The following is a 23664-nucleotide window of genomic DNA, read 5'->3' as shown; positions in this document are numbered from 1 at the left end:
TTTTTTAAAATTTTTTTAAAATTTTTTTAAAATTTTTTCCTTTTTTTTTTTTTTTTTTGTTTTTTTAAAAATAATTTTTTCATACATTTGAGATATATGAGAGGGCGGGTCAATTGTATATATTTTAAAACAACAACAACAACAACAACAACAACAATACCACCACACCACCACCACCACCAAAAAATCACATTAAAAAATAAACACCATCATAATTTCATTACTTTAATAATAGTAATCCAAAAAATAATAAATTAATTAATTTTTTTTTTTTTCTTTATGATAAATAATAAAAATAACCCAATAAAATTATATAAAATTAGAAAATGAATGTTCAACAACAACAGGCAGCAGTTGTTGCAGCACAACAGCAAGCTGCTCAACAACAACAAGCCGCACAACAACAAGCTGTCCAACAACAACAGCAACAACAACAACAACAACAACAGCAACAACAGCAACAACAACAAGGTCAAGGCCAACAACAAGGTCAACCAATTGATCAGTTAGGAAATGTTACATCTAAAATTAGGGAAATGAATGAATCAATTTGGATTCATTTAGGCACATATGCAGAATCAATTAATGAAACAGAGAAAGCATTAGCTTCTTATGACAATGCACTTAGACACAATCCATATTCGATAAAAGCACTTACTCAAATGGCAACATTATACAGATTAAAGGAACAATATGTAAAAGCTGCAGAATTTTTCCAAAGAGTTGTTGCTCTCGAAACAAAAAATGGAGAAGTTTGGGGTGCATTAGGACATTGTTATTTAATGATGGATGACCTCCAAAAGGCATATTCTGCCTATCAACAAGCTTTATATCATTTACCAAATCCAAAAGACCCAAATCTTTGGTACGGAATTGGTATTTTATATGACAGATATGGTTCATATGACCATGCAGAAGAGGCTTTTACTGCTGTACTTAAAATGGATAGTAAATTTGAAAAAGGTAGCGAAATTTATTTTAGATTGGGTGTTTTATATAAACACCAAGGCAAATATGACCAATCTTTAGATGTAAGTTTTTATAAAGTTTAATAATATATATGGCGAAAAAAAAACCAATTTATATTAATATTTTTTATTTTTATAGTATTTCCAACATTTAGTTAAAGTCCCACCAACTCCATTATTATCATCCGATATTTGGTTCCAAATTGGTCATGTTCATGAATTACAAAAAGATGTAAGTTTTCAAAATATATTTTAATAAAAATAAAAAACAATAAAATAAAATACTAATTTTTTTTTTTTTAATATAAAAAATTTAGTATTTAAAATCAAAAGATGCATATGAAAGAGTATTAAAAGATAACCCAAATCATGCTAAAGTACTTCAACAATTAGGTTGGTTATATCATCATAATCCACAATTTACAAACCAAGAAATGGCAATTTCCTCACTCTTAAAATCTATCGACTCTGATCCATCCGATGCACAAAGTTGGTATTTATTAGGTAGATGTTACATGACACAACAAAAATATAAAAAGGCTTATGATGCTTATCAACAAGCAGTCTACAGAGATGGAAGAAATCCAACATTTTGGTGTTCAATTGGTGTACTTTACTATCAAATTAATCAATATAGAGATGCACTCGATGCCTATACAAGAGCCATTCGTCTTAATCCATTCCTCAGCGAAGTTTGGTATGATTTAGGTACTCTTTATGAAAGTTGTAGTCAAACTACAGATTCTTTAGACGCTTATCAACGAGCCGCCGAATTAGATCCAGGCAATAAGCATATTCAAGCACGTCTTGCTACCCTTCGTGCTCAAATCTCTGGTAAACCAATCAAAGATCCATATCATGAAAATGGTGACGGTGATGGTAATCATTTAAGTTCAATAATTACTCCAATGATCATTGAACCATGCTCACCAAACCATACCAACGATCATCTCAATAAACACAATGCACGTAACGGTAATGGTGCAAACAATGGTGGTTTTGTTGAATTGGCTGATATTAATTCGCATCTCCCAGAAGAAATGAGAAATAACTCAAGTTTACCATCTTCAAACGAATTAAATTCAAGTCTAATTGATAAGAAAACAGAAAAAAATAAAGGTAATAATAACAATAATAGTTTTAATAGTAATATAGCATCTGGCTCCGAAGCTAGATTTAATAACCGAAATAATATTGATCATCAAAATAATAACCAAAATTACCATTCTAATTATTCTAATCATAATAATAACAATAATAACCCAGAAGACATTCATATTCACCAACTTCAATATGGTATGAAAGAAAATGTAAATAGACAACCAGAAGTTGATAGAAGATTAATGGATCGTGAAGGTTATAGTAACAACAATAATAATAGAGGTAATAATATGAACATTCATATGAACAATAACAAGATGGATTTAAGAGACAGAGAAATTATGAACAATAACAATGACAGATTCGACCAAAGAGAAAGATTCGACTTTATTAATAATAGAGAACGTAATAATGGTATAATGAATAATAACAATGACAGTAGATTTGAAAGATCTCAATCACCATTCGAAAATAATAGACCACACCCAAATCAACAACAAAGAGATGAAGAAAAATTAGTAATGGAAAGAGAATTAAGAGAAAGAGAACCACGTGACAAAGAGGAACGTGAACAACACCGTGAAAAAGAACGTGAAAGATCAGCTACTCCAATTAAACCAATCGTCGAAGAACGTGAAAGACCATCAACTCCAGCTGCAGTAGTCGAAAAAGAATCACCAGAGCAAAATAAAAATAGAGCAGTTTCACCAGTTTCAGAAAAAGAATCAAATAGAGTATCTCAAGAAAAAGAATCGAATCCATCTGCTGAACCAAAGAAAGAGGATGAAGAACCAGAAAAAGTTGAAGAGCCAGAAAAAAGTTGTAGAAAAAGCACAAGAAAAAGAAGTTGTTGAAGAAAAACAGGTTGAAGAAAAAGAGAAAGAGAATGAAAAGTCTCAAGAAAATGAAAAAGAAAAACCCCAAGAAAAAGAAAAAGAAGAAAAAGAAAAGGTTGAAGAGTCTGAAAAAGAAAAACTTCAATCCTCAGATAAAGAAATGAAACCGGTTGAAGAGGATGAAGAAGGTGAATTAAATGAAAATACAATTGCCACTACTACTGCTAATACTAAACCATCCGAAGATGAAAAGAAATCACCATCAAAAGATGTCGAAATGGAAACACCAAAAGAAGAGGAAAAGAAATCATCAGACAAAGAATCCACAGAGACAAAAGAATCATCAAATAAAAATACAACCACCAAAACAACAAACCCTAAATCACCACACTCATCACCAAGACCAGACGAAGTTGAACCACACCAAGACGCTTCACAAGAGGAAATTAATAAGAGAAAGCATGAAGATGAAGTTTCATCAACCCCAAGCAAAAGATTAAAACAAGATTCTCCATCAACATCAAGTACCACTACCACCACCACTACAAGCTCACCATCAGAGGAATCCTCAAGTACTGATGACAATAAAAAGAAGGACGAATCCTCATCATCCACTTCATCATCAACCTCTGATTCAAAACCAACTTCAACCACCACAACCACTAACGCACCAAAGAATGAACGTGAAAGAGATCGTGAGCGTGAAAGAGAACGTGAAAAAGAAAGAGAAAGAGAAAGAGAGCGTGAACGTGAAAGAGAACGTGAAAGAGAAAAAACCAAACAACCAGCAAGAGCCCCAATCAAACCTTCATCTCGTAAACTCGAAAGATAATTATTTATCACCTTTTATAACAATAAACCACTTACTATTACACTAATATTTATAATTTGAAACATTAACACCAAAACAAGATAAAAAAAAGAAAAAAAAAAAACTAAAAATATATAATTTTTTATATATAATCATTCAATTTATTTATGTTAATAAATTATTATTTTCAAATTTGATACGATAATATTAATTTAAATAAAATTTTTAAAATAAAATCCAATTACCAAAAAAAAAAAATTTGTATTTTTATTTATTATACTTATATCTTTTTAAATTGTAGTTTCGAGGTGCTTGTAATAGTTAATGTGGTCATTATCTAATTTAATTAATTCTTGAATAGTTTCTTTTAATTCATTTTTATCATATCCACCAATTTCAATTTTTAATAATAAAGTAATATAAATTGGCCCTGTAAAAAAAAAAAATTTTAATATCTTTTTAATACTATTTATTATTTATTTGAATTTTCACTTACATTTACAATTTGGTTCCATTTCAATTAATTCATTAATTTGTTCCAATTCATTTTTTAAAACATCGATATAATTGCTATTTGGAATGCTTTTGAGGGTGGCAACTAACCATTTGTGATAGATCCATGAACTGGAATCTTTTGGCTCTGTAAAAACAGCGCTTCTGACCAATTCAAATTCTTCTAAAACTTTTTCTAATAGTTTTTCTGGTTCTGGGTAAATTTTTGGTAAAATTGATGATCTTTGATGCCATGCTGAATAGTTTGAAAAGTTTTGTTCAATTTTGCTTGTTGTATATTTAAATTCATCCTCTAATGGTATTTTTGAATTTTCCAATACAAATCTTCTATAGCTCCAACAATGGACTATAATATAATAAAAAAGTGGGTATTAGTATTCTATAGTTTATATGTAGTGGGTCTCATAGATATCATACAATTTCTTAAATCTAAATTTAATAATTTTGAACATAATTTTAATTCTCTATCCCAATCACAATCATCTAATCTAACAGTGACCCATTTACGATGATACCAAATCCAATAACTTTTTGTGTATCTTTGGATACATTCTTCTATAAATTTTAATTCGTTTTGGTAAACTTGTTGAATATCTGAAGTACCCCTAAAATAATGGAAATAATAATATTAATAAAACTTTTTTTTTCCTTTTCCTTTTCCTTTTCCTTTTTTTTATATGATGTTTACTTTTCTTTAAATTGATTCATAACATTTCTTCTATAATTCCAAATAGTGTAATATTCTGGATTTTCTACCAAAACTAATTTTGAAACTGCAAGTGATTGGTCATCGTATTGACCATTTTCTTTTTCTCTCTATATAAAATCGAATGCTTTTATTAATATCTGCACAGTTGTGGTTTAGAATATTAAAATTATCTTTTAAAACATACCTTTTCTTCAAATGATTTAACTAATTTATTATATGAATCAATCTTTTCCAACTCTTTTAATTTAAGAGCTCTTGCTTTTTCTTCCGATGTTCTAACTTTTAATACACCGTGCTAAAATAATGAACATTTCGTTAGAAATCTAAATATATACTATGTAGTTTACATAAAATTAAAAAGATTACTTTACCATTTTATAATTTTTTTATCCCAAACAAATAAACTAATGAATTTTTAAAAAAATTTTAAAAAATAAAAATATAAATTTAAAAAAAAAAAAAAAAAAATATTTTTTTTTAAAATTTTTTTTTATTAATTATTTTTTAATAATAATTAATTTAATAAAAATCAAAGAATGCAAAATAATGTATCACCTCCACAACAGCAAGCACAGCAAATTGAAAATGTATCAGCATTTCCTCCGCCACCTCAATTTTATAAATTATATTTAAATTATACAAAGGATCAATTTAAAGACAGAGAAAATAAAGAAAAGATTGATACCACAACAACAAATAATAATAATAATAATAATAATAATGAAGAAAAACAGCAATCACAGGATGACCAACAACAAATGAATGTAGATGATGATAAAGATAAAAAAAAAGATAAAAAAGCAGAATTAAATAAACCATTACCCCCACCAATACCACCAAAAATGGGATCTCACTATGTCCAATTTGGTCAAAATTATTCAACTGTTGATATGTTACCATCACTTGATGAATCTGGATCAAAGCAGTTATACCCCAAAGGTGATATTGAACCAATTGCAGAATTAAAAAAATTAAATAGATCAATTTTATTCAACTATTTACAATTACTAGAAACTCTTATTGAGAATCCTACCAATTATCAAAAAAAAATAGATGATATCTCTTTATTATTTATAAATTTTCATCACCTTTTAAATAGCTATAGACCTCACCAAGCTAGAGAAACCTTACTTTCAATTATGAATGAACAAATTAAACAGAAATTTCAATCCAATGAAACTATAAAAAAGTATATTTTTTTTTAAATTAATACATAAACTCCTTTTTCTTTAAAACTAATGTGCATGCCAACTATTTTTATTTTTATTTTAGATCTTTGGAGATCTGTAAAGAATCAATTAAAAAATCATTTAACCATTTACAAGTTGAAACTACAAACCCAATAACACCAAACCCCAATATAAACCCACAATCTACCGATGGTTTGGCTCAAACATCACAACCACAAAAGCCACAACAAAATCAAAATAATGATATAAATATGGGTGAAACCAATTGGATGGATCAACTTTTAGACGAAATGTTAGAAATAAATTAGTTTAGATTTAAATTTAAAATAAAAAAATAAAAGAAATTTATGTAAAAACTAGTGTCAAATTATAAAAAAAACATAATAATATTATTTTATTATTTTATAAACTATTTTATTATTTTTTCTTACTAAAATCATCAAATCCGAATGGATCTGATTTTTTCTTTTCTTTTTCAAAGGCAACTGGACCAGTTCTTTCTTTTGATCTATCTGTGCCGCTAAATTCTTTATGAGGTTTGCTTGATGTATTGCTACCAAATCTACTTTTACTTAATACATCGTCGATTGTAGTATTGTCTTCTTGATTATTTTTTGGTCTATAAATTGAATTTGAAACTGCTCCTCCAAATAATGGTTTTGAATAAACATTATAAGAGTCATCAGTACCAAAGCCACTTGAAAGTGAATCGGATTGATTGAAAAGTCTTTGATCATAGATTGAATCTTCAGTTCTTGTATGGTTGGCTTGACCAAGTGCAATCTTTTCACTAATATCACGATCTTGATCTCTATTTAATTTTGATTTTTTACCACTAGCTTCTAATCTATATTCACGTTCTAACTCCCTTTTCTTTTCCATTCTGATTCTATCTCTTTCTTTCTTTTCTCTTCTTTCTTCTTCTTCGCTATCTGATGAATCACTATCTGATGAGTATTTCTTTGATGATGATGATGGTTTATTATACTTTCTATCTTCCTCTCTATATCTTCTATCACGGCTATCGTCTCTGCTATCTCTTCTATCACGACTATCGTCTCTTCTGTCTCTTCTATTATCTCTTCTTCTATCTTCTTCATCGTCAGAATCATCTCTTCTTCTGTCTCTTCTTTCATCGTCACTTCTATTTCTAGTTGATGTAGTTGTTCTTTTATCTCTTTCATCCTCTGAATCACTATTATTTCTTCTTCTAGAAGCTCTTTTGTCATCGTCTGAATCGCTTTCATCGCTGCTGCTATCATCTCTTTTATATTTATCGTTTCTTTGTTGTAAAATTCCAGATCTTTCATTTCTAACATCCTCTGCTAACTTTCTTAACATTTCTTGTTTTCTTTCTTTTTCTTTTAGGGCTATCTTTTTCTCTAATTCAGCACGAGCTGAAACTTCTTCACGTGCATTTGATTCGGCTATATAAAGTGCTTGGGTGAAATGGGCAAATTTATCATTAATTTCAACATCTTGTAAACCTCTACCATCGGATGCTAAACGTTTATCAATTGCAATAGCAAAACCTTTTGGATTTTTCCAATTTGAAATACATGGTGGAATTTTCCAATCTTGTTGCTCTTGGACAGTTAATTTACGTGGTGGTGAATGCATGACTGGTGGTGGTGGTGATCCATGCTCTATAATCTTCTTTTTTATTTTATATTTTGGTGGCTCTAATGGATCTACAACTGTATCTACCATACGAATAATTCTAGATTGTGTGCCATCTGATGAGCTTTGGTTTGCTGGTGTATATTTAATATAGGTTGCTCCATTTTGTGGTGTATCTACTAAATTGGTGGATTTTGATGATCTAATTTTACCACTGACAATCTTTTCCAATGCATTTTTAGTACGGTCTAAAGTTTCCTGTATCTCTTGATCATCTGGTCTTGAAAGTTCATTCTCTGTAAATTGTTTTGGTACTAAATCTTTATATTGTGAATGTATCATTGCTTTATTTCCTAAAATTGCCTCATGTCTTGCATTACCATGGGAATCAACTTGTAAGTTAACTGCTACCAATGCACTACTATTTGTATTGCTACCTGTTGCTTTATTTGATTTAACTTTTCTTCCCATATCCATAGGATATTGAACTATATGAATCTCTGGGAATGCACCACCATCTCCAAAATCTTCAATTGTCTTTGGTAAATATCCTTTTCTTTTTCTATATGGTGGTACAATTTTTAAAACCTTTTCTACATGTTCTTCTTTTTTAGTTTTTTGTTGAAATAATGGATGTTCTTCTTCATTATCATATAAATTTTTTGGTTGTGGTAATAAACTTGATAATGACATTTTTTAAAAATAAAAAATAAAAATAAAGATTATATTTAAATAAATAAATAAATAAATAACAACCAAATAACTATTATTATTAATTATTAATTATATTATAAAGTTATATAAAATTTTTAATTTTATATTTTAAAAAATTTAACAAAACAAAAACGCAATATTGAAAAAAATTAAAAAAAAATTAAAAAAAATTTTAAAAAAATTTAAAAAAATAAAAAAAAAAATAGTTTTTAAAAATAATTATTAAATATTATTTAATTTTTAATTTAAATTATTTTAAATCTTATAAAGATTATCTAAATATGTATTTGTGTGTATCATTTTTAAATTATTTTAAAAGTTTGTGTGTATGAAAGAATAATCAAAATTCAAATTATTTTATTAAAAAAAATAATTTTATGGTTGTATAAAATTAAAATACTATTACTAAGAAACATAATCAAAATTCAAATAATAAATGGTAAATTTTTTCAAATAGAATATAAAGTTACATATCTATAGTAGTTCTTATTTAATTGTATTGTGTACAACTTTGATTATCTATAATATTAGGTTGTTTCATCAATTTTTTTTTTGTCTTTTAAAACAGAAAAATTTTATATATGTCTATAAAAAATAAAATTTAAGGATATAAATTATATCACATAATAATTATAATAATTTACAATATTTATCCAAAGTTAAATTAATTAAAAGGGAAATTTAATAACCAGAATAGAAACTTTCAAACTCAATGGAAATAAATTAAAAAAAAATTATAATTTAATATTCTTTCCCAATAATATTATTGATATCCCAGAAACTAATTTAATACTGATATTGATCGTCCATAAAGAGAATCAATTTAATGTTAGATCAAATGGATACAAAATAATCCATTTCATAACCTCTTGTATGTATTTCCTATTGGTTCTTATATAAATATGGATCATTCCCAAAATCAAAAACTAAAGGAACACCGAAACCATCACCGTCTCGAAAAGGGATGGTAAATGGAAAAAACCTAAGATTGGTTTGTCATACTCATCAAAAATTCGTAGTATTATCAATAATATTTTATTTTGGTTTTAAAAAAAAAAAAAAAGTTTAAATAAAATAATTTTAAAAAAAATCATATCTAGATTAGAATTTGCGATCTAGATTTATTTTTTTATTTTTTTTTTTATTTTTCATTTACAATCATTGTTATAAAAACCAATTATCATAAAAAAATCAAATAAATATATTAATCAAATAATTATAATAAATTCTTTTTTTATTCTGTATTTGCTTTTTTTATTTCTAAAAAATAAAAAATAAAAAAAAAAGTTATTATTTCAAAAAAAAAATTTTTTTAAAAAAAATTAAAAAAAAATCAAATTTTTTCACACCCCCAAATTTATTATTTTTTATTAATTTTTTTATTTTATATATATTTTAAATAAATATAATATCTTTATTATTTTATTTTTTTTTTCGTAATATAGTTTTATAATAAAAACACACAACAATACAATGGTAATAGATATTCAGGATATATAAAAAAAGTCAAAATATTTTTTTAATACTTATTGTATAATTATATTTTTAACATTTTAGGCCAAAGAAGATAGCACCCAAACTCTCTACAGAGAAGCTTTTAATTTATTCGATAAAGATAAAGGTAAGCGAACAACTGTAGCAGTATTTACACCACTATAATCGGATACTCTACTAATTTGTGTTTCTTATAATCGACTATAAAGATGGTAAAATTTCAATTCAAGAATTAGGTGTTGTTATGAGAAGTGTTGGCTCAAATCCAACTCAAGCAGAATTAAAAGATATGGCTAAAGAAGTTGATGATGGTTCAGGTTTTGTCACTTTTGAAAAATTTGCACAATTAATGACCAGAAAAATGAAATACTCTGATAGCGAAGCTGATATCAAACAAGCTTTTAAAGTTTTCGATAAAAAAGGTAATGGCTATGCCAATATTCAAGATTTAAAACACACTTTAACTTCAATTGGCGAAAAATTAACTAAAGAAGAGGTAAATATCAATTTCTTTTATTCTAAAAATAAATTCATAAACATAATTCTAATCATTACCACTTCATTTTTTATATAATTAGTTTGATAATATGTTAAAAGATGCCAAAACTGTTGATGGTCAAATTCATGTTGACGAGTTTGTTAGAGTCATTAAATCAAGTAAATCATTCAACTAAACTTTTGTTTAAATGAATTAAAATACATATATAATTCCCAATAATATCATATATAACATAAAAAATAAATGTAATTTTACAAAAAAAAAAAAAAAAGAAACCCAAGATATTTTGTTAATAATACACATTTATTATATTTTTTAAATACTATTTACAAATGTTTTATTTTATTTATTCTATTTTTCGTTTATGTTTAAATATTAAGATGATTTATTGCATTTTTTGTTTTTTTTTTTAAATGGAAATATTATTGATTATTATTTGTATTATTTGTATTATTGCTTTTATTGTCAATACTATCTACATTGTTTATACTATTATCACTATTATTATCGCTATTATTATTATTATTATTAATATTATTGTTGTTATTATTATTATTATTATTATTATTATTATTGTTATTATTATTATTATTATTGTTTTTCTTTGAAGTTTTCTTTATTTTACAAGATTCAATATGAATTATTGGTACAAATGCAACACCTAGTTCCTTTCTGTAAGTTGATGAATCTGAATCTGGTGATTTTACTTCTTCATATGCATTATTTAATAATATATTTTGTTGTTTATCAAAACAATAGAATTTCCCAATAATGGATCTATTATTTTTAGTTGTAATTTTAATTTTTTTGCCCATCCATGATTTAACACTGTTAATCGATTCGCTTTCATTGATAGTGACATTGATGGCGCTTAAATTTTTTTCTTTGATTTCCTATAATGTATTTCAAATTATTACAATATTGTTCAGTATTAGTATATAGATATATAAATTTGGATTTGTGTGCAACACATAGTATAGTGTCTAAATAAGGAATGTTATTACCATTGGTTGCTTGTTATATTAATTTGAATGAGGAAGGAATGAGAATTTAAATTTTTTAAAAAAAAATAAATTTTTTTAATAATTTTTATTTTTATTTTTTTTTTTTTTTTTTTTTCTTTTTTCTTTTTTTTATTTTTTTTTTTTTTATTTTATTATTATTATTATTATTATTTTTAAATATTAACTTTTTTTTTTTTTTTTTTCATTAGTAACAATTGTTGTATATTAAATATTTAAACATGTTTTTTTAATAAAAAGCATTATTAAAAAATAGGATGGAACTTAGAAATTATTTTTACAATAAACTAAGATCCGTTATCCCCAACAATAGTAATAATAACAATGATAATGAAAACAATAACGAAAATAACCAAAACAATAATAATAGTAAAAAATTTTCATTATTTATAAATCCCTTTTCTAATGGCAATAATAATAATATTAGTAATAATAATATAAATAACAATAATTTAAATAGTGACATTGTTTCGCCTTTTATCGATATTTATAGTAATGATAATAATAATAATAATAATAATAGCAACAATAATAATATAAAACCAATGTCGAATAAAGAATTTGAAAATAAAAAAGAGATTTTAAAAAGAGAAACAGAGAAAGTACATTTACAAAATTTAGAGTATGAAAGAGGAGAAAAAAATAAAAGAGAAAACAATGAAAAAAGAGAAAAAAATGAAAAAGCGTACAATGAAAGGGTAAAACAGCTAAAAGAACAAATAGATAATAAAAAAAGAGTTGCTGCAGAGAGTGATAATAATTTAAAAACAACACCAAGCGTAGTTTTACAGCATCCAGCTCAACAAATTACCCAGAAGCAATTACCCCAACCTAATCAACAATCTCCTCAAAAACTTCTACCGCAACCAATTCATCAATCTCCTCCAAAACAACCTCCACAGCCACTCACACAAACAATTCAAAAACAACCTCCACCACAGCCAATATCAAAGTCCCCAATAAATAGTAAACAAAAGAAACCTCAGCTACCCACTCAACAAAAACAATTACCACCACAACCATTAAACCAACCACAAGCCCAACAAAAGCCTCTTCCTCAACCACAAACACAAACACAAAAACTACCAAAAACACCATCACAACAACCACAACAAACACAAAAAGATATACAAGCACTTCAACGATTTAAACAGGATTTATTACAAAAATTACATAGTTCAAACTCAAAAGAAAAAAAAATACGATCTAATTTGGAAATACAAATACAGGAATCTCAAAAACTACAAGAAAATTTTGATGGCAGGCAGAAATTAGCTTGTGAAAAATTTGTTCAAGAGTTACAAAAAAATTTACAACAATTAAAACAATTATACCAAAATATCCAAAAATTACAACAGTTACACATCCAACAACATTCCTACCAAGATGTACCAGAATTAGAACAATTATCCAAGCTATGCCTAGAACAAGATCAAATTCAAAAGCAATTAGATGCTCAGAGTCAACAATTAGATTTAAATGATAAAAGATTAGAGGATTTCAAAGAAAAGGTAAAATTAATTAAACAGCGACAGGAACCGATAAAACCACAACCTAGAACTGCAAGAAAAAGAAGTCAAGTTGAAAAGGATGATAATTCAGAAAATATTTCAAACGATCATAGAGAAAACACTTATGATAAATTGGTTACATGTTTTCAAAATGAAGTTCCATATTTCAAAAGTTTGGATTTAGAGACTAAAAGAAAATTAGCAAGGGTGGTCGAAGAAGATACATATAATAAATCCTCAAATAAACAAGATTATATAAAGAGGGTTTCAAATCAATATTCTATAGTTTTGGGTGGCACAGTACCTGAATATTTATTGAACATATTACCAAAAGACTTTGTAACCACATTACAAGAAAAAAACATTTATGTTGACATCGATAGCAATTCCAATGCAGCTTTTTCTAACTTTACACCAACAACTGCCACATCAACAACTGTCACATCATCAATACGTCCACCATTTAACGAATGGATTAAAATTTTACCATCAGATTTAATAAAAATGGAACTTGTCAAAGACTATCATCATTTACTCAAGTATCAAACACCATCAGAAAGACCTGACTCTTTATCAGAAAGTTTTTTATTGAGAAAATATATGCAATTGACCATTAAAGAATTAAACTATCCAATTGATAATTTAGTACTATTAGCAATTTCATCTATTCTCTCTGCTGACTTTAAAGAGTTAAAGGAAAAATATTTCGAAATTTATAGAACTAATGTCAAAGATGGAATTGTAAGTACAACTATTTAAAAAATTATTAAAATTATGGGGTTTTAAATACTGATTTTTTTTTTTTTTTTTAATTTTAGTTTCAAACCAAAGACATAAATCTAAACTCTGAAATTTTAGAAGAAATTAACTCATTAGATATTGACAAGTCATTAAAGATTGAACCATTAGAATTAACAAATAATGAAAAGGTTTCGAAAAAATTAACAGATATATCAACCTCAATTGAATCAAAATTTTTAAATATATTTAATAGACTTCACAAAACACATGTTTTTAATAATATAGATATAAATAATAATAACAATAGTATAACAATTGTCGATAAATCTAATAATATTATCGATAAATATGATTATTATAAAAATACTTTAATTAAAAATAAAAACAATAATAATAATAATAATAATAATAATAATAATAATAATAATAATAATAATAATAATAATAATAATAATAATTTTAAGAAAAGAAAAATTGAACATTACTTCGAAGCTGCCCCAGTAAGCGCAAGTAAAGAAGAATCTTTAATTGGTAAAGGTTGTAAAAAGAATGGATGCTTGATTTGCCAATTAAATATACCACGTTGTTTACATCAATCCAAACCAACTTGGGATAATATTATATGGGTAGCGCTTTATTCGTTAACACAATTACAAAAGAGTACTGAAATCTTTATTAAAGAAATTCTCGATTATTTTGAAGAACATTGGGATTTAATATGTATATCAAAACCAAAAGATAATAATTTTAGAAATTTGATAAAAGTATGCAGTTGTAGAATTAATGTCATTTATTTTAAAACTTTTATTAATATAATTTTTTAATTTTTTTAGGGTGCAATGTTGGAATCAAATGTTTTAGTTTCAGTGATTGGTTCATTTGGGTATTGGAAATTAGTAACAATTAATAATCCATGGGAAAGTGATAAACCAATTTTAGCCGATAAAAAGCAAACAACACATCAGACAGTTAATGAAAACGGCTCAGCATCATTAAAGAGACCACTCACACATATTAGCAGCAGTTCAAATAGTTTAGCCATACCAAAGAAAACCAGGTTATCATCTAGCACAAATGAAAAGAGAATGTGGTATGATAATGATGTGTCAAAAGGACTTTATACATATCCATTAAAGGCTGTTAATGAAGTTGATACCCAACCATTAACCGAAACTCTAACCAACTTTAAATGGATTGATAAATCATTTTGTGACCATAAACCAATTCATAATCAAGAGGATATTGAAGGCTTCCTTTTCGGCTGTGATTGCAAAGGTGATTGCTTTTCAAATCGTGACACTTGTATATGTATTAGAGAAAGTGGTATTACCTATGACTCAAATGGCGGCATTGATACTGTTTCAGATTCAATTTTAGAGTGTAACAATTTATGCAAATGCTCTCACGAAAAATGCAAGAATAGAATCATTCAACGTTCCCAAAATAATTATTCCTATCCATTAGAGTTATTTAAAACACCAAACAAGGGGTGGAGTGTCAGAGCGGTAATAGAAATTCCAAAAAATAGTTTTGTTTGTGAATATGTAGGTGAAATTATTACACATAAAGAAGCAGATCGTCGTGGTTCAAAATATGATAGTAACGGCTTAAGTTATTTGTATGATTTGGACTACAAAGGAAAGGAGGATTGTGAAGTGTAAGTATAAAATTAATATATCTTTTTAAAAAAAAAAAAAAAAAAATAGTTTAATTAATTTATTTTTTCCACATAGAATTGATGCAACTTTTTATGGTAATGTAGCAAGATTTATAAATCACTCGTGTGATCCAAATTTAAAGAAATTTTTCTTCTTTTTTGATCAAAGAATAGAAGGTTCAAGAGCAAGAATTTCATTTTTTAGCTCCAAAGTTATCAGAGAGGGCGAAGAACTTACCTTTGACTATTGTTATGAATTACCCATTGGTATTGAACATCTTAATGAAATCGAGGGTGCTATACCATGTCATTGTGGATCGAAAAAGTGCAGGAAATGGCTTTGGGTTCCAAATATTTCTTAATTACTCCTAATACAGAAAAACATATGACTTTAAATAATAACAACATATTAAACCAATTTATAGTTAAAATATAATTACGAAAACTCTTTAAATAATAATTTATTAATTTAAATTATTTAAAGCCTTACTAATAAGAACAAATAAAAACTTTTTATTGTATATAAATATATTTTTTTATTTATTTATTACTTTCTAATTTTTTTTTATGATTTAAACAACATAATGTGCTGCAATATTTATAATTTAATCTTTCGAAAGGTATACCTAAAATAAATAAATTACAAAAATCGCAGTTTTTTAAATTTGCACCAGATGTTCTTTGTTCAGCAGCAAGCGCTCTACGTTCTCTACTTGATAATTGGGATTCTTTTGAAATTTTTGATCTTTGTAATTGATCGACCAAGTTGATCTCGTCTAATTTTTCTGATTTTAATTTATCCTGTTCAGTTTGTTTTTCTTTTTCTTCTCTTCCATGTTGCTTTTTAGTTTTTTCCTTTTCTCTTTGTTGCTTTCTTTTTTGTTTTTTCTTTTCATCTTTTTCTTGTTTCATTTGTTTGGTCAATGGAACTATATGGGCTCTTGTATAGTCCCATTTATCGAGATGGTCACCTGCCCACTCTCTAAATGTATCTCTTGTTTTTTGGTCACTTGAACTATCGTAGGGTGTCTCTGGATGTAAACCACCTACAACTGTTGGATCGGCACCCTTATTCAATAAGAGCTCGATCATTTGGCAATTTCCTTTTGATGCAGCTCTATGAAGACAGGTTACATAGTCCCAACGAGGATTTAATAAATTGATATCGGATGGGAATTGATCTAAAAGATATGATGCCATTTTAATATCTGAATTATCGATAGCAATAAAGACTGGTGCAATTAATAACTCTTTCTTTTCTTCATTGGGCACAGGAATTTCATAAGAACTATCTTGCTCGATAAGATATTTAACTTTGGCCAAATCACGTTCTCTACAAGCAACAAACAATCGATCGTTATCATAACTGGACTTCTCTTCCAATTCTCTTTGTTCATCTAATTCCTTTTCATTTTTATTTTGATACTCTTTTCTTCTCTTTTCTTTTTCTTTTAGTTTCTGCTCTTGCTCTAATCTTTCTTGTCTTTCTTTTTGTCTTTTTTCTTGTTCTTCTTTTTCTAATTGTAACTTTTCTTCATCAAATAACTCTATATCGGCTGAACTGATCCAAGTTGATACTCTTTGAGCTTCAGAAAAGGTTGGTCTGATAATTGGGAATGGGATGGTTCTGATTCTTTCGTCCTCAACTGAAAGGAAACTTTGTGGTGGGAAAAGAATATCTCTAGTGTTACCTTTTGGTGCAAAAACGAAAATATGTGAACACTCTTTGAAATGTTGTTTCCATGATTCCATTAATTCAAATACCTCCTCCTTGAGACGCTTTTCATTATAACGACGCATACCAGCACCAGCAGATTTCTTGTTACCACTTTGATTGTCTTTAGTTGATTGAGCACCACCTTGCTTCTTTCTCATGGTATAACGATGGAAAGTTTTATGATCTATGCATTTACCTGCGCTATATACAGCACCTGCAAATCTGCCACCAGAGCATAATAAAACCACCCATTTCAAATCTTTTGACAAAACATATTTCTTAAAATTGCTTATAATTTGGTCGAGTAATTGCTTTTGTTGAATCGATTGATCCTGAGCTTGTGATAGGTTTTTAAACATTGAAGATGGACCCAATAGACATCTCCAAACTGAAATTTGTAATTTTAAATCTTTTTGAATAATTTTAACTTTTGGATCGTTCATTTCGACATTATTGTCATAAAATTGGTAACCTTGAGTTTTATAATAGTACTCCTCGTCATAAAGATCTGGGTTTTCTGAAACATTATTCTTTCTTAAAAGATACTCTTCATCAGATGAATCATCTGACGATGATCCAAAACTATCATCCTCTGATTCGCTGCCACTGTTTTCAGCTTCTTCTGGACTATTGTTTTTATTTAATACATCTTGTTTGTGCCACTGTTTAATAGTATTAAGTAATGTATTATATTCTTCTTCTGAAACTGGTGCCATATGTGACACACGTAAATTTAAATTATATCTGTGTACTCCTGATTTATAATGTGCATTTCTTAATTCTCTATCTGTAAAGCTAACTATACATGTAGTACAAAGATGGTTAAATGAAGTGGTATCATTGCTATTATTTGTTGTTGTAGTAGTGGTAGTGCTGGTATTTATATCAATATTATTATTATTATTATTATTTGATAAAGTTTGTGGTTGAGGAGATTTGGTTGGTGTGCCTCCTGGTGCCAAATTACTGCTAACAATAGTTGGTGTTGAAACTATACCATTGGTCAATACCTCTAATTTATAATCTTGTTGAAATAATGTTGATGTTGATAATTTAAATATTGGCACTCTTTTCATGATTTGGACTTTAAAAAAATTTTTTTTTTTTTTTTTTTTTTTTTTTTTTTGTTTAAGTTTTAGAGTAGGGTTCTGTTTAATATTTTATATTTCTAAAACAAAAATATAATTATATTATTATTAAATTTAAAAATAATACTAAAAAAATTTAAAATAAATTGAAAAAATGAAAATAAAAATGAAAAAAAAATTTTAAAAAAAATAAAAAAAAAATAAAAAAAAAATAATTAATTTTATGGGTAATATATTTGAATTTAGCTATACTCAAATATTTAAAATGAGTAAAAATGGAGAAAAATCCCAGTTTATTTAGGAAAAATATTTTTTTTTCTTTTTTTTTGTTTTTTTTTTTTTTTTGTTGATCAATTTAAATAAACTATAGTTTATATATATTTTAATAAAATTTTAATAAAATATATATAAATATATAAATAAATAATTATTTATTTATAAAAATAAAATTCAACTATTATTTCCATAGTTTATAAGAAAATTTTATGAATCATCATTATTTAAATTGATTTCAAAATTTATGTGTGGGAAATTTTAAAAAATTAAAAACCTAATTTAGATCAACAAATGCAAAATTAATTTTTTTAAACTTAAAAATTAGCCCAAAAGCCCCATTATTAAAAATTATAAAAAAAATTTATCAAAAAAAATGTATTGATAATAATAAAAATAATAATAATAAAAAATAATATAATAATAAAAAATAATATAATAAAATTATAAAACAATAAAATAATAAAACAATAATAACATGAAACAATTATTAATAATGAACTTTTTTTAAAATAAAATATATTTTTTTTTTTTTTTTTTTTTTTTTTTTTTTATTATTGGATTTTCTTTCTTTATTATTATTATTAATTTTTTTTTTTTTGGGATGGTTAAATATAGTTTTATAAAAAAAAAAAAAACTTGTGTGGGTTTTGTTTGGCTGTGTTAAAAAAAAAAATTAACCATTTATCATAAAATAGGTTTTATTTCTGATAAAAAAATATTTTTTTTTTTTTTGTGATAAATGGATATTTTTGATTTAAATTAATTTTTTTTTTTTTTTTTTTTAATTTAAAAAATTGGATATAAATATTGAAAAATTTTGTTATTTTTTTTTTTTTAATATACCATTTCATTTTAATTAAATTATTTATTTTTTTCAAACTTATAACATATAATATATACTCATAATGTCAACCACTGCCAATCCAGTCTTAGGTGATATCCAAAAAGGTGCCAAACTCAACCACGTCCAAACCGTTGATAAATCAGAACCAATTATTGACAGTATGTATTAGCTAATAGTGGTGCGCTGCCACCCAACCAATAAAAACAAACATTTTAAATTAACACAACTTTTTTTTTTTTTTTTTTTCCCAATCCAACAGAGGATGTCCACATCAAAAAGAACAACCACGATGACTTATTATCTGATATCTCCAAAGGTGCCAACTTAAACAAAACCGACACCAACGATAGATCAAAACCAGCCATTGACCCAAATACCCACATCAAAGAAAACAACAAAGGTGCCTTACTCAGCGAAATTAAAGCCAAAGGTGCTGAAAATTAAATAAATTATGTATAATTCCATTTTTATTGATTATTTTAATATAAGTAAAATAATCATTTTGTTGTAATTTAAAAAAAACATCTTTAAAACTTTATTTCCTTTTTTTTTTTTTATTTAAAACTTTTTTTAATTTTATACAGTGTAAATTAAACCTTATTCTTCTATTCCCAACAATTGAGTTTTCAACCATATTTACCACCTTTGAGCACCAACTGATTTCATTTGGCCTAATTGTTAAAATAAAAACATAACAATATAATTTGTAAAGTTTAACATTATTTATAAATTTATTTTTTGTTTTTAAATTATTTAGAAATTCACCTATTGTGTGATATTTGAAATTTAATTTTTATTTTATTTATCCATAATGGGTGTGAATAATATGATTTATTACTTTCAAGGTTTTTTTTTTGGTTTAAAATATGTCGTAACACCCTCCCCCTATTAAATTAAAAACAGATTACAAAAATTAAAGTTTAATTATAATTAACTTTATTCAAAAATAATAAAAAGTGATAATTGATTATTTTTAAAGCAAATAGGGAGGTACTTTTTTTTTTTTTAAATTATTTTATTTTTTATTTTTATAAATATTTAAATTTTAAAAATTTAAAAATTTTTTTTTTAATTTTTTTAAATTTTTTTTAAATTTCAAATTATTTTACTGAACGATATATAATTACAAAAAATATTTATTTTAATAATAGATTAATATTAATTAATAATAGATATTGTAAAAACAATAAAATAATATGCCTCGTCATTCAAAACATTCATGTTCTAATAGTGGAAAATTTAGTAATTATGAAAGAGGTTTATTGCAATATGGAACAAAGAAAGAAAGATTAGGAAAAGACTCAATAAAGAATTTTGACAGTTGTTCATTGTGTTTAAATGATGTTAGAATTCCGATGGCATGGTATGTTTATATATATATATAGATACAATACTTTATACAATCCCAAAATAATAATAATAATAATAATGGCATATACAACGATATACAAGTATTTAGTATAATAATTAATAGTAACGACACAGTACTCTAGTAATAAACTTTGTAACAATATCATAAATAAACAATAATTAACTTTTTATTCTATTATTAATAATAATTTAAAATTATGAAATTCTAATATAATTTTTATAAAAAAAAAACAGTAATAAAGGTCACTTGTATTGTAAAGAGTGTATTTTAACATCGTTCATTGATCAAAAGAAAGAGCTTAAAAGAAAAGAAAAAGAATGGGAACAACAACAAAAGAAAATAAAGGAAGAAAATGATATTAAAAATGAAAAAGAAGAAAAAGAAAAAATAAAGGAATTTGAAAAAAGTTTACATTCACTAGAAAAAGTTGGTTCTGAAGAAAATAATAATAAAATAACAACTACAACTACAACAACTACAACAACCTCAACATCAATGTCAACACCAAATATACAGATTAATAAAGATAAAGATAATAAAGATAATAAAGTTCAAGAGTCTGAAGTAAAACTAAATAGCTTTTGGATTGTAGGTTTTATTACACTTATATACATATAATAGTATAACATAACATAATATATAGATATAAACAAAGTAATGGATATTATAGTATTAACACAAGTTTATTTTTTAGCCAGGTGTAGGACCCGAAAGTAAAGAAAAAGCAATTGAAAAGCCAAAAAATTTTACAGTTTGTCCAGAAGGTAATCATCCTTTAAAGTCCAAGCAACTAATTACCGTTAATTTTAGCACAATAAAGGGATCAGATAATAGCGATTCAAATAAATACTGTTGCCCTATTTGTCAAAAGACTCTTACCAACTCAACCAAACATATTAGACTATTAAAAAGATGTGGTCATGTATTTTGCTCATGTTTCGATCAATTTAAAAATGAAGCATGCTACATTTGTGAAAAGCCTTATTCTCCCGAAGATATCATTTCACTTCAAAGAGGTGGAACCGGCTTTTCAAGTAACAACTCATTAGAGGCTCAAAAATATACTCCAACTGCTGTAATTTAAAATAATAAATAAATTAAAGTTTCAAAAAAAAAAAAAAAAAAAAAACAAATGGTTGCTTTATTTTTTTTTTTTTAATGCTCTCATCAAATATAAACTAATCATCACTTTCAAACATCAGATCAAATGTATATTTTTATTTTTAATTTTATTTTCTAATTAAATTTAAAATTTTTTAATTCATTTTTAAATTATTGTTTTTTTTTTTTATTATTAAATACCCCCCCCCCCCACAAACCCTATATATATATATATAAATATATATATAAATAAAAATAAAAAATTAAATTAACCCACACACACACACACACAACACAAACCCACACACATGTATAACACCTCCAAATACAAAAATAATATAATTGTATAATAATATAACAAATAATACTAGTATTATTTTAATATGCATAAAACAGGGGGTTAAAAATTTTTAAATTTTTTATTTAAAAAATTTTATTTTTTATTTTTTTATAATTTTTTTTTTTTTTTTTTTCAATTTTTTTTTATTTTTTATTTTTTATTTTTTAAAATTTTTTTTCTTTTTTTTTATTTTTTTATTTTTTTTTATTTCTTATTATTAAAATTTTTATATATTTGTTTTTGTTCTTTTTTATTTTTTTATATATTTTTAAAATTTCCTGTATATATTTTATTTATTTATTTTCAACAAAGAAATACACCTAAAATTCAAAAAAAAAAAAATTTTATATAAATTTTTATAGAAATACATATATATACAACAATTTTAGAAGAACTGGCAAATTTAAATAATAGTTAGTTATAGTGTTTAGAAAACAATATAAAAAAAGAAAAAACCAGCAAACTCAAATACACATACCAATTATTGTTTTTTTTTTATAGCTTTGGTTAAAAATCAAATTTTATTTAGTTTAATATATATAATAGTATAGCGGTATAGACACACCCTTATACGTTATATATAGATTTAGTAAATAAATTCCAACCACAAATAAAAATAGATAGTTTAGAAAGTATACAAAAATAATGGCACAGCTTTCAAAGCTGGAGACATCTTCAATTATTAAAAATCCATATGAGGGTAGGGTTCAGTAATAGCATAAAAAAAAAAAAGATAGAGGAAATTATTCCTATAAAAAATTAAAAATTTCATACTAAAACTTTCTTTTTTTTTTTAAATTTTTAGATATGAATTATAATGATTGTGAAATTTTACCACCAACTTTATCAGACTCTTTAATTAACGCAATTTCAGAATCAGGTGACAAAACATCAACGATAATACCTTACGATCCTTCAAACACAATTAATTTAAATCACCAAATTGATAACATCGATACAGATACATATCAACCACACTCATACTCACATAATATAGAAGATGAGGATTTAAATCATCATTACAATATTTATAGAAACGAACTGGATTCTGATGATTTACCTCAGGAAATGGAGACAGATGATGACTCTATACCACCTCCACCTTCACCACCACCCTTACCACCTTCACCACATCAAGAACAGGAGGAACCTACAATCAATGGTTTAAGCAAAAAAGATGATAATAATGGTAATAGCATTACAACCTCAACATCAACCTCAACAACCACTACCACCACTACTACTACCATTCATGAAACTATAAGCGAAGAAAAAACTAATATTAATACTATTGATAATGATAATAATAATAATATTAATAATAATATTAATAATAATAATAATAATAATAATAATAATAATGATAATAGCGGCGTAATTGGAATAAAACCAATAGTTCTAATATAAATAGTATAAATAATAATAGTAGGAGTATAAGTTGAGGGACAGATAGTTTATCGAGTTGTAATAATCCAACATTTAAAGACATAGGCATCTCAACACTCCCACTCAGAAAAAGACATATAGCACCAGATAGGGT

The 23664-nt window shown here is 25.5% G+C and overlaps 11 protein-coding genes across 11 annotated transcripts; 7 read left to right on the top strand and 4 right to left on the bottom strand.

The window, feature by feature from the left end:
• Nucleotides 1–323: 323 nt before the first annotated feature.
• On the top strand, nucleotides 324–2923 carry DICPUDRAFT_152881 (uncharacterized protein; the record flags this gene model as incomplete). The annotated part of the gene is made up of 3 exons (XM_003288581.1): nucleotides 324–1031; nucleotides 1108–1200; nucleotides 1286–2923. Coding segments are annotated over 3 exons (2439 nt in total), but the record flags the coding sequence as incomplete, so codon positions are not given.
• A 142-nt stretch (nucleotides 2924–3065) lies between these two features.
• On the top strand, nucleotides 3066–3737 carry DICPUDRAFT_152880 (uncharacterized protein; the record flags this gene model as incomplete). The annotated part of the gene is made up of 1 exon (XM_003288580.1): nucleotides 3066–3737. One exon carries the CDS (start codon nucleotides 3066–3068, stop codon nucleotides 3735–3737), a length of 672 nt encoding a protein of 223 aa, XP_003288628.1.
• A 269-nt stretch (nucleotides 3738–4006) lies between these two features.
• Nucleotides 4007–5233, bottom strand: DICPUDRAFT_34340 (uncharacterized protein; the record flags this gene model as incomplete). Its single annotated transcript, XM_003288563.1, has 5 exons — nucleotides 4007–4181; nucleotides 4209–4575; nucleotides 4647–4834; nucleotides 4918–5045; nucleotides 5123–5233. Coding segments are annotated over 5 exons (969 nt in total), but the record flags the coding sequence as incomplete, so codon positions are not given.
• Nucleotides 5234–5474: 241 nt separating this feature from the next.
• Nucleotides 5475–6436, top strand: DICPUDRAFT_152878 (uncharacterized protein; the record flags this gene model as incomplete). Its single annotated transcript, XM_003288579.1, has 2 exons — nucleotides 5475–6127; nucleotides 6211–6436. The coding sequence occupies 2 exons, from the start codon at nucleotides 5475–5477 to the stop codon at nucleotides 6434–6436; spliced, it is 879 nt and encodes a 292-aa protein (XP_003288627.1).
• Nucleotides 6437–6486: 50 nt separating this feature from the next.
• Nucleotides 6487–7280, bottom strand: DICPUDRAFT_92128 (uncharacterized protein). The gene has a single exon (XM_003288562.1). The coding sequence runs from the start codon at nucleotides 7008–7010 to the stop codon at nucleotides 6546–6548; it is 465 nt and encodes a 154-aa protein (XP_003288610.1). The 5' UTR covers nucleotides 7011–7280; the 3' UTR covers nucleotides 6487–6545.
• Nucleotides 7281–9935: 2655 nt separating this feature from the next.
• Nucleotides 9936–10630, top strand: DICPUDRAFT_88126 (uncharacterized protein; the record flags this gene model as incomplete). The annotated part of the gene is made up of 4 exons (XM_003288578.1): nucleotides 9936–9938; nucleotides 10020–10083; nucleotides 10166–10452; nucleotides 10535–10630. 4 exons carry the CDS (start codon nucleotides 9936–9938, stop codon nucleotides 10628–10630), a joined length of 450 nt encoding a protein of 149 aa, XP_003288626.1.
• Nucleotides 10631–11072: 442 nt separating this feature from the next.
• On the bottom strand, nucleotides 11073–11300 carry DICPUDRAFT_23687 (uncharacterized protein; the record flags this gene model as incomplete). The annotated part of the gene is made up of 1 exon (XM_003288561.1): nucleotides 11073–11300. A coding segment is annotated over one exon (228 nt), but the record flags the coding sequence as incomplete, so codon positions are not given.
• A 3514-nt stretch (nucleotides 11301–14814) lies between these two features.
• On the top strand, nucleotides 14815–15914 carry DICPUDRAFT_55529 (uncharacterized protein; the record flags this gene model as incomplete). Its single annotated transcript, XM_003288577.1, has 2 exons — nucleotides 14815–15386; nucleotides 15463–15914. The coding sequence occupies 2 exons, from the start codon at nucleotides 14815–14817 to the stop codon at nucleotides 15746–15748; spliced, it is 858 nt and encodes a 285-aa protein (XP_003288625.1). The 3' UTR covers nucleotides 15749–15914.
• Nucleotides 15915–15926: 12 nt separating this feature from the next.
• Nucleotides 15927–18179, bottom strand: DICPUDRAFT_79406 (uncharacterized protein; the record flags this gene model as incomplete). The annotated part of the gene is made up of 1 exon (XM_003288560.1): nucleotides 15927–18179. One exon carries the CDS (start codon nucleotides 18177–18179, stop codon nucleotides 15927–15929), a length of 2253 nt encoding a protein of 750 aa, XP_003288608.1.
• A 1138-nt stretch (nucleotides 18180–19317) lies between these two features.
• Nucleotides 19318–19825, top strand: DICPUDRAFT_94694 (uncharacterized protein). Its single transcript, XM_003288576.1, has 2 exons — nucleotides 19318–19469; nucleotides 19571–19825. The coding sequence occupies exons 1-2, from the start codon at nucleotides 19373–19375 to the stop codon at nucleotides 19753–19755; spliced, it is 282 nt and encodes a 93-aa protein (XP_003288624.1). The 5' UTR covers nucleotides 19318–19372; the 3' UTR covers nucleotides 19756–19825.
• A 682-nt stretch (nucleotides 19826–20507) lies between these two features.
• DICPUDRAFT_152871 (uncharacterized protein) lies at nucleotides 20508–21767 on the top strand (the record flags this gene model as incomplete). The annotated part of the gene is made up of 3 exons (XM_003288575.1): nucleotides 20508–20674; nucleotides 20917–21271; nucleotides 21378–21767. The coding sequence occupies 3 exons, from the start codon at nucleotides 20508–20510 to the stop codon at nucleotides 21765–21767; spliced, it is 912 nt and encodes a 303-aa protein (XP_003288623.1).
• Nucleotides 21768–23664: the final 1897 nt, after the last annotated feature.

Source organism: Dictyostelium purpureum (assembly GCF_000190715.1).
Source record: "Dictyostelium purpureum unplaced genomic scaffold DICPUscaffold_140, whole genome shotgun sequence".
NCBI lineage: Eukaryota > Evosea > Eumycetozoa > Dictyosteliales > Dictyosteliaceae > Dictyostelium > Dictyostelium purpureum.
This window is presented reverse-complemented; position numbering and strand designations above follow the sequence as displayed.

What these genes read in the sequence shown, in the direction of transcription:
- DICPUDRAFT_92128 (XM_003288562.1), bottom strand. Translation starts at nt 7,010, where the DNA reads ATGGAAAAGAAAAGGGAGTTAGAACGTGAATATAGATTAGAAGCTAGT.
- DICPUDRAFT_94694 (XM_003288576.1), top strand. Translation starts at nt 19,373, where the DNA reads ATGTCAACCACTGCCAATCCAGTCTTAGGTGATATCCAAAAAGGTGCC. An exon ending in ATCAGAACCAATTATTGACA is followed by an intron (nt 19,470 to 19,570) that starts GTATGTATTAGC and finishes CCAATCCAACAG; the next exon opens with AGGATGTCCACATCAAAAAG.